This window comes from Petaurus breviceps, unplaced genomic scaffold (assembly GCF_028583685.1).
Source record: "Petaurus breviceps papuanus isolate PSGF00001 unplaced genomic scaffold, PetGlider_PUasm1.0 90330, whole genome shotgun sequence".
Taxonomy (NCBI): domain Eukaryota; kingdom Metazoa; phylum Chordata; class Mammalia; order Diprotodontia; family Petauridae; genus Petaurus; species Petaurus breviceps.
In genome coordinates, this window is record NW_027187219.1 from 514,964 (window position 1) to 525,455 (window position 10,492).

General features: G+C 36.8%; 1 protein-coding gene across 1 annotated transcript; it reads right to left on the reverse strand.

The window, feature by feature from the left end:
- Positions 1-483: 483 nt before the first annotated feature.
- LOC138177097 (olfactory receptor 5B2-like) lies at positions 484-1,665 on the reverse strand. The gene has a single exon (XM_069108085.1). It carries the CDS (start codon positions 1,438-1,440, stop codon positions 484-486), a length of 957 nt encoding a protein of 318 aa, XP_068964186.1. The 5' UTR covers positions 1,441-1,665.
- Between the last annotated feature and the right edge of the window lie 8,827 nt (positions 1,666-10,492).

Below are 10,492 nucleotides of genomic sequence, written 5' to 3' on the forward strand. Positions count from 1 at the left end.
ACTCAAATGGAGCTTCAGTCACTTACTAGCTGTGTGGCCCTAGACAAGTCACTTAACCCCTTTTGTTCAGTTTCCTCAACTGTGAAATGAGCTACAGAAGGAAATGGGAAACCATTCCAGTGTCTTTGCCAAGAAAACCCCAAAATAAGGTCACAAAGAATCAGACAAAACTGAACAACAACAAGAAGACAACACACACATATTATTCATTCCACATAACAATCTTATGAGATAGAGGATACTCTTAAGGCCCCTTAAACATAAAGAAACTGAGATAGGGACGTACCTCATTGAAAAACACCTGCAACATTAAAGTATCTAAGACAGTATAAATTCAGGTCTCTCCTAACCCCAAATCTGTGACACTTTCTAAAACATAATGTTGCCTTTGGAAATATTTTGTTACAGTTCTGTATGCATAAAAAATAGCCTGATTTGGGGGATGGATCCCAGAGTGGGGAAGGTACAGTTTAGATTTTCTTTCTAAAGAAAAAGATGATCAAATCGAAGTCGCTGTCCCCTCAAAGCTTTTCTAAAAGCATTCTTGACCTCTTTGTTCCTCAGACTATAGACTAGAGGATTCAACATAGGGATGACCATGGTGTAGAACACTGAAGCCATTTTGTCTGTGTCCATGGAATGCTTTGAACTGGGTTGGAAGTACATAAAGATTACTGACCCATAAAATATGGACACTGCTGTGAGATGGGAAGCACAGGCGGAGAAGGCTTTCTGGCGGCCTTCAGCAGAATGGATCTTCAGGATGGCGATGAAGATTAACAAGTAAGAGGTAAAGATGACAATAAAGGGGAAAAAGGCATTGAATGACCCTAAGATAAAGACTATTAACTCAGTGATGTGAATATCAGAGCAAGAGAGAACTAGGAGAGGGGGAATATCACAGAAAAAGTGATGGATTATGTTGGACCCACAAAAGGAAAGGCTAAACATGTTTCCTATGATTATGGAAGAGGTCAGAAAGCCACAGATGTGAGCACCACTAACAAGATGTGCACATACAGTTAATGTCATGGTAGTGGTGTAATGTAGGGGCTTACAAATAGCTGCATGGCGATCATAGGCCATGGAGGCTAAGAGAAAACTTTCAGTAGTAACAAAAGCCATAAAGAAAAATAGCTGTGTAACACATGAATTATAGGAGATGACCTTGTCCCCTGTGAGGAGCCCAGACATTACCTTGGGAGTAATAGCTGAGGAGTAGCCAAAATCCACCAGAGAAAGATTACTGAGGAAAAAGTACATGGGGGTGTGGAGGTGGGAATCCCAGGAGATCAGAGCTACTATCCCCAGGTTCCCTACCAGAGCAATGAGGTAGATGAAGGTGAACATGATGAAGAGAGGAACTTGAAGCTCTGGGGTACCTGTTAATCCAATGAGGATGAACTCATTCACTTCTGATCTGTTTTCCATAGGTGTCATTTGAGAATAATATCATTCACCTGCAACAAAAGTGTAACTGTCAGAAAAAATCCTCTCTGGGTAATGAAGGACTCCATTTAATAAAATATCCTTAGTGACCTATCTTGTGTGAAGGCTAGAAATAAGCCATAAAGGAACTAAGAACATCTCTGTACTTGTCATAGAAGTTATGCTAGTTCCCCAAAATTCATTTGTCTATTTTCTTATAAAGAGAAAATCCCTCATGTATTACTACTCACTTTGTTTAATCTACTACAAATTTAACTATCCCCAAAGTAATATTTCCCACTTCAGGAAAGGGAAGTGTTTTAATCTGGCAAAAATAAGCTTAAGAAGGGACATTACTGTTGGGCAGTGGTGGAGAATAAGATCATTTTTATTAATATGCTTCAATCTGATGAAAAAGAGAGAAAAGAACAATAAAGGACAAGAGGGAGGAACCGAATAGGAGTTCAGTTAAAAAACTGAGAGAAGGGAAGAGAGGATCAGAGAAAGTTTGCCATGAATTTTCTGGGATCCTGCTCCATCCTGAACCTTTTTGTAATTATATGGGTTATGCAATATGGGTTATAAAACAGACTGAAGTCACTAGTGGCCAATGTACACCAACTGCATAGTTGTGAGAATTATGCATCCAAAAGACCTCTTGTAGATTACTTAACTATAAATATATGGTTTCTAAATTTGTTTTCTTCACTCACTCTGGCCCTTTCAAATTCTCTTCCACTGCCACTCTGGAAACAGAAGTAGGTAATAAAAAGGGATATATGTGTCCTTTCATTCACTATACAGCTTTTTGGATACCAGGGAGCTCAGCAATATTGGAGTTACCCTCCTTCAAGTTTGAGATAAAATCTCACCTAAAACAAGTTTTTCGTGATGCATTGATATTAATTTCAGTGCTTTCCCCATTTTGATTATATCTAATTTATCCTGGACATAGCTAGCATGTCAACTGATGTTTCCATGTTATTTGTATAGAGATTATGGATGTTTTGATGGCAGGGACTGCATTTTACATTTCTTTGTATTCACCTTGCTTAGCATGGTGCTTAGTACATAGTAGGCACTTAATAACTGTCTATTATCTCAAAAATTGACCAGTAGTAACCTTCAATGTCCAAAGTAAACTAAGTTGACCTTAAGGTATCAGACAACTACATAGTCCATTCCCAGTTCCCCCCATCTTTAAGCCTTTAGATCTTGGAAGAACTTGCCACAGTTGTGCTTCACTCACTTAGTTTTAGAGTACTTCATTTCATCTCTTCCACCATGAGTTACTATTAGTTTTCCTCAAATTTATAAGTCTTCCTCTACACGCTATCTATAATAATTTGTATCTTTAGAAATATGTATAGTAAACAGAATTAGTCTTCATAACACCACAGTGAAAGAGCTTCTTTTTCCTAATGTGGTTAATGTGAGAGTGATAGGAAAGGACAGAGTAAATAAAGGAAACTTTATCTTATAGACTACTAGAGGCATAGAAAAACAAATTTATTTTTACAAGTAATTACAATGAAGGATTTTCCTTGAACATAATAGGAACTATATTAATTAGAAAGCAAACAACCAAATGGAGAGTCGATATTTATGGTAATGTCTGTCTCAGACATGGCATTGGGTCATTTTTGTCATTGCTACTATGAAATCAAATATGTCTAAACATAGACTATGACAGTCCTTTCCATTGATGTACTCAAGGTTATGTCCTCTTGAATTCTTGTGCCTAGAGACAGCCCTTCTCAGTTATCAGGGTTGAATAAATGATTTGTTTTTTATGCTGAAGTGCCCAGGTGTTGCTGAACAGCATTCTCTTGGAAAGATTCTTGATTTAAAGTCTGAGGACTTGGGTTCTAATATTTCTTGGATACTCACTAATTTAATCTCAGATTTCCTGGAAGTTAACCAATCTTGCTGCACCTCTGCCACTGGAAAATGAGAATAATATTTCTTATGCTATGGAGGTCTCACAATGATTGTGAAAAAAGTATTTACCAAGAATTAGAATGCTATACACATGAGATTTAACATTACACATCAGTGAAAGTTATTGGGCTCATACATGTCAATGGATGAATAGGTACTCTGAGAAAAACAGAGAAGTAGAGAAAAGAGGAGAGAGGTGCTAATGTACTACATAATACTAGGGAAGTAATGTGGCATAGTAGAAAGGGCTTTGATCTTTGAGTCCAAAAGATGTAGATTTAAATCCCACCATAGACATTTATTAAATGTATTTCTCTGGATAAATCACTTAAATTGATCAATGTCAGGTTACTTATGTGCAAAAGGGGAAAGGACATAATAATAATGTTATTTACTTCAAACTGTTGGATGATTCTAATGACAAAATCAATATAAATCTCTTTCCAAATGTCATATAAATGTGAGCTATTAGCATTCTGGGCAAGGATTCAATCTCACCTAAATTTTCATATCAAACCCCTCCCTAAAGTTTTTAGCGTAGTGCCTTGCACACAGCATACCATTAATCAACATTATTAGATTAGGTGTCCATTTGTACTACACAATCACCCATCCCTCAAATGGCTCCTTCAATTCCTGAAGATGATGAGCTTGAAAAGCTGTAAGTAGTACATAATAACAGGTGTTTATGGAGCCCTTGAATATTTACACAAATGTTCCATCCATAATTTCATCTGTGCCCTAAGACAGCCCTATGGAATAAATACCACAAGTCTAATTGTGCTTAGTTCATGGATAAGGAAATGGAAGTGAAGTTACTTACCCACAGGGAAGTGAGTCACTTTCTGAGATACACAAGGTTTCCTGCAGGTCATCCTGCCTCTATGTCCACCAGTGTTTCCACTATACCATATTGCTTCCTACACTGCACTGCGGTCTTGGGATTGGATATCCTAGAACCTAGTTGACTTGAAAGGAGGCCAAGACTCCAAAAAGGAGAGTTAGCCAAGAATTTTATATTCAAGAGTTGGCCTTGAAGTTCCAAGTTTCGGAAACATGTAATTGTATTGGAGAAACTTTTCACTAGTCACTAGGGTAAAGAGTTCAAAGGTTCCTAGTGGCAGAGAGGTCACTCCAGGTCATTGCTGTGGCATGGATTGGAGTAGAGTTACTAATGCCAATGGCTACCCTCCCTTTAATTCAGCATTAAAGGAACTAGATGAGTGAGTGAATGAATCAGGGAATTTGACCCACCAGCTTGATCACCAGCTCTGAATTAATAGTGGAATGTTTCAATGCCAGGAGCTGAAGTCATCAAAGAGGCAGGAACTTTATGCAAACCTGGAGTGCTAAACCTCTTGGGAGATGATGCCACCTTGGAGATACCAGCAGTCTGTGTTGCCAACTCTTGAGCAAAACAAACCATTTAATTCTGCTCTGACCATGGGGAAAAATATTTCTCATGAATACTTTGTCATTCTAAGCTTCTTGTTAGCAACGTGAGGTAGGAAAAAATCTGTATAAAGTCATTGTTAAAAGCTGCCTCTACTCTCTCTTAGCTAGGTGGCATTGGTCAAGTCATTGAACATCTCCAAGTCTCAATTTAGTCTTCGTTGAAAAGGTTGTAATAATTTCGGACCTGAAAGCAATAAGAAGATTTTAGTGAAGATCAAATGTGAAAATGAACAAAGAGGTGTGGATTATTGAAACTTCTCCCCAAAATGAGGTAGTGAAAAAAAATCACTGAAGTTGGTGCTGGAAGATCTGGGATGGAATTCCAGGTCACTGTGAAGTATTAGGGCAAGTCACCTATACCAGATGAATTTTGATTTCCTCATTTGTAACACACAAATAAGCATGTTTGCCCACTCTAATTCTCATGACCATTGCTAGGATAGTAATTTATACCTTACAAATGATGTTGCTGTTATACTGAACATTATTGCTATTGTTTCTTGAAAATCTACTCAAAGTTCCTGAACCTATTATCCCAAACTCCATCTCATCCTAGGTTCTAGTTCAATGGTAACTAGGGGAATTTTGTAGCAATCATTTGTCAGGGTTTAAGTAGAACCTTGCACAAGCTCCCTCCTGCAATTCTTGAGTATAAGATGCAGAAAAAGACAGTAAAGAGCACAGTGTGTCAGATTCAGAATTTTTTGAATACTTAGATTTGAGAAAGATTCAATAAAAGCTCATCATCAACTTAGATGCTGGCCTCTCCTAAGCCCCTGCCTGCTTTATCTCTCCCACTGTGCAAAACCAATTTTTATTTGCTTTCCATATATTTTAAGTTCATGTACATATCTATATTTTTATGCAAAAAAATTGGTTCCTCATAGACTGACACTACATTCTTTTTGTCTTGGTATACCCAGAACCTATAGTAGGCCTTAATTAAAATAGTGGACTAATAAATTTTTGTCAAATTCAATTGATTTATCACTTACTTAGATCAACCAGCATTGTCATCCCTACCAAATTCCCAGATGGCAAAAATCCAGGAGGGAAAATTATCACATGGAGTAATCTTTTCAAGATTCAAGAATATCTCAGCAGGCCAGAATTTTCAATTAAATCTAAGAAGATGAAATTGTGAAAAGAAACAATCAAAATTTGACACTTGGGTTACCTGCTGTCCGATATGTTCCCTCCCAGAATTGTAGCTGATATTCTAACTCATACAACCAGTTTTAGAATCTATGTGTAAAAGTATTTTTGGGCAAGTGTGTGGGCATCTTTTCATTCTTTTAATTGCTATTAATGATAAGTTTTGAATAAAAAATTTTATGAGAAAATGCATATTATCAAATTATAAAAAATCATAAATTTATTCTACCTATAATTATAAATAAAACTCTAAATAAACATTTATAAAGTTTCAATTAATTATTACAAATATTTTATGTAGCATATTCTGGAAGCATTATATGAAGTAATCCAGGAAAACCTCAAATGCTCTCTCTTATCTGTCAGATTTCATGATAAATTTCTTTCTTCTATTAATTTTGTTGAATTAAATAATATTTTAATAAATTAAGTGAAAAAATTAGAGTATATTATCTTTTTATTAAATGTCTCTTTATATACATATGTATGTATCTGTCTGTGTATTTGTGGATGTGTTAAAGGTGTTAAAGGTGTTTAAGAAATACACAGTCTCCCACCCCTCAGAATTCCTTTTCTGTTACAAAAGGACATTAATTTGAGTAATCACAAATAAAAAATAATTCATATTTGTAGAGTACTTTCATGTTTGCAAAGCACTTCATATGAATTAACTCATTTAATCCTGAGGACAATCCTATGATATAAGTCCATGGGTGTTATTATGTACATTATCTGGAGGAGGAAACTAGGACTCCGAGAAATGGGGCATCTTATTAACCATAGGGAAACTTTACTAAGATTCAGAGGTAAATGCTTACTCAATAAGCATTTATTAATCATTTACTGTTTAACAGGCAATGTGTTCAGTGTTGGGGATAACAAAGAGGGAAAAGCAAGGACCTGTCCTCTAGAAGCTCCCATTCTAAAAGGGAGATAAACAAATAACCATGTGGCTGCAAGGGATATAGAGGAGTAACAGAAGGAAATCTCAGAAACAAAGGGGTTTTTATTTTTATTTAATTTATAGAATAAAACAAGCATTTCCTTAATAGTGTAATAAAGAAAGATAATTGCACATGAAACTGCAAATTCATTATCTATACCTTGATTTTTCTTTTAAATATACAATAAAGTTATCCTGTGAATCTTTTCTTCTCCTCCTCCCCTGAGCCCTGACATGGATATCATTAGACATGTGTGTGTGTATGTGTGTGTAAAATAATTCAATATACTCTCCTTTTATGAGTTCTTTTTCTAGATACAGATACCATTTTTCTTTATATGTCTTTTTAGTCAATTTGGGTATTAATAGAAGTCAATGTAACTTACTTGCTCCATCATTTTAAAAACACTATTGTTATTACTAATACAATGTTCTGCCCATTCTGCTCACTTCACTCTGAATTATTTTGGGTCCTTCCATGGGTTTGTAAAACCATTGACCTCATCATTTCTTCTAGCGTAGTAGTATTCCATCATAACCATAAACCACAACTTGTTCAGGCAAGGTTTTTATCCAGATCTTTCTGACTCCAGGCCCAACACTTTTTCCAGTTTAGTATTCTGCTCTCTATATGAGCCACTTACCCTTACATTACACTTCCTATTGGATGAGATGGCAAAGGGGAGAGTTGGCCAAGCACCTTCACATGAGCATGTTGGGCATGAAGTCCCAATCTTTATATGAACTTTTCCCTAGTCCTTGCTTCTAGCTATTCCTAAGACACTAAATCAGGTGAAATTATCCCTAGTTATTTCTCCTGCAAGGATGGTGGCAGAATTAGTGATGTTCCTTCCTCCTCACTGTCAGGATGAACAATGGAAAACAGATGAATTAATGATTGACTCTAGGGATTGCTGTCTCATGGTTGGTCCCTTATCAATGAACCCCAGTAGTGCAATTCTTGTTAAGGCAATAGCTGAAGTCCTAAAGTAAGCACAATTCTTATACAAAAGGAGCACAGCAATCTCTTAAGAGACAATTTTCCCTTACAGACAACTGGCTGCTCTACATGCCCTGAAATTCCACTCTGACCTTAAGGACCAAACTGGAGTCTTCCAGGAGATCATTTTCTTGGCTGTGTTTCTTTTTCAATCTACCTCATTCTTAGAAAGGGCCCTTGATGGGGAAGCTATGTGGCACAGTGAGTAAGAGCACCAACCCCAGAGTCGGGAGATCCAGGATTGGCTGCAGCCTCAGATACTTGGCACCCACACAAAATAACTGGTCAAGTAACCTTGAACAAGTTACTTAAACCCAATTGCTTTAAAAAAAAAGGGCCATGGAACATGGAACACAAAGACAAAGCCTAGTTTCTAATCATGGAATCTCCTCGTTGTAATGCCTCAGAAAAGACACTGAATTTTTCAGTTTTAGTCTATTCACCAAATATACTTTGGATAACTAGTATCCAAAGTAAGGATGAAAACCTTAGCTCTGTATATATTGAAGGAATGTTGTGAGGATCAGTGTGTACTTGGACATGAAAAATACAGCTTGGTGTAGGGGAAAGATTATTGGTCTTCAGATGGAAATACAAATATGGAATCCTTGTTCTGCCCCTTTTTAGTAGGTACCAAATGCACATTTGTAATAACATGGGCAAAGATGTTGAACTCATTACATTTTAAGATAACTCATGTCTAACAAAGTTAGTTAACATTAGAGTTCTGCATATTTTCATGCTTTATACTCTATGTTCATAATGACATGTGAGGATTTAGAGAGACAAAGTTACAGGTTAGATAAAATCAAATAGGTTGACAGGTATCTGGAACATCGATATTAGGTGAACACTGGGGCAGGCATCAAAGGTCCAGAGGGGAATCTTCTTTGTTGTGGGTAGTGGGGAAGGCAATCAGTATTAAGTGACTTGTCCAGAGTCACACAACAAGTAAGGGTCTGAGGCAATTTTAACTCATTTTAACTCAGGTCCTCCTGACTTCAGGAATTGTGCTTTATCAATTGCACCAACTAATTGCCCCTACAGGGGCAATTTTTGAGATGAATGGAGGGAAGAAATCACAGAAATTTATAGTCTGAAGACTTCCAAAAGTAATCAAATCTAATCCATACATGAACTCCTATTGTCTATAACATACCTAATAAATGGAAAATCTACCTGAATGCCTTCAATGAAGAATTATATAAGGTAGGCTGACAATTTTGAAATGCTCCATTTGTTAGGAAAACTTTCCCTTGCTTCAAGTCAAAATGTGCCTGTGAACATTCCAGCCATTTCTCCCTCTTCTGAGGTCCAACAGAATGGGTCAAATCACTCCTCAACAAGCTATATCTTCGAGTACTTCATCCAGTCACACTTTAATTTTCATTCACCAAGATAAACATACTTATTCCTTAACTGTTCTTTTTTATAGAATCATCTCCAGCAAATCTCACCTTTGTATGATTCACCCATCAATGCTTTCTAAAATGTGACAATAAGGATGGAAGAAAATACTCAGGTGTCCTCTGAGAGGGGACAGGCAGGTGCTGCAGCAGATAAAACAGCGGACCTGTAGCAAGAAGATCTGAGTTTGAATCCAGGCTCAGATAGAGACTAAATGTGTAATCCTGGGCAATTCATGTAGGCTCTGTTTGCCTTAGCTTCTCATCTGTAAAATGGGAAGGCACTGGTGAAGGAAAAGATAAAGCATTTCAGCATTTTTGTAAAGAAAATTTTGAAAACAATGAAGTTCCTTAGAGTTGGACCCAACTGAATGACCGAACAACAACAACAAAAAATCTTAAAAGGGCAGAGGATAGCAGTACCAACACCCCCCTCATCTGGAACAAATGGTTTCTCAATGCCGTCACATATGGCATTGCTACTTTTTTCTTCCAAGTATATCTTTGAATTATATTTTACTTGTAGCCCACTAATATCCACTGTACTTTTTCAGATGAAGCATGCCTTCTTTCGACTGACCTGGTGCCAATTGATTTCAGCATGGCCCAATTCAATTTACAAATGGAGAATGGGTAGTTGCCAAAGTGTGGGAAGAGCCACCAAAGACCTACTACATAGTTAAACCTCAATTACTTCCCCTGTGAAATCTATGATTGTTTTCAACTTCATGCCCAACTGTAAACAGTTTCAAAGTATCCCATGAAGACTTCTGGGCTTACATAGACAATGTTTAATTCTGGACAATGACCTAAAAAAAATATTGCTCTTTCTTCTATTGTTAGTTTATTATCCCAGAATAGAGTTGTTTCTGAAAAATCAACTCGCATGCTGATAGAACAGCATGTTCACAAGTTTCTTCCAATGTGTTCAACATGGGTCTTGAGCAATTATAAAAAAATTCAAGTTAGTACATCCAGGTCAGCCATCATTTCTTCCCCCAGAAAAATCAAAAGAGGAAAAAATGCCTCACAGGAAATATTATTCAGGGACAGAAATAGATAAAGCAGCAAAAGAGCCAATTAACTAGAAGGGAATTGATATTGAAGTTGACATCAGAATATTGCACTGGAATTAGAGTGAAATACATCTCTCCCATAGGATCA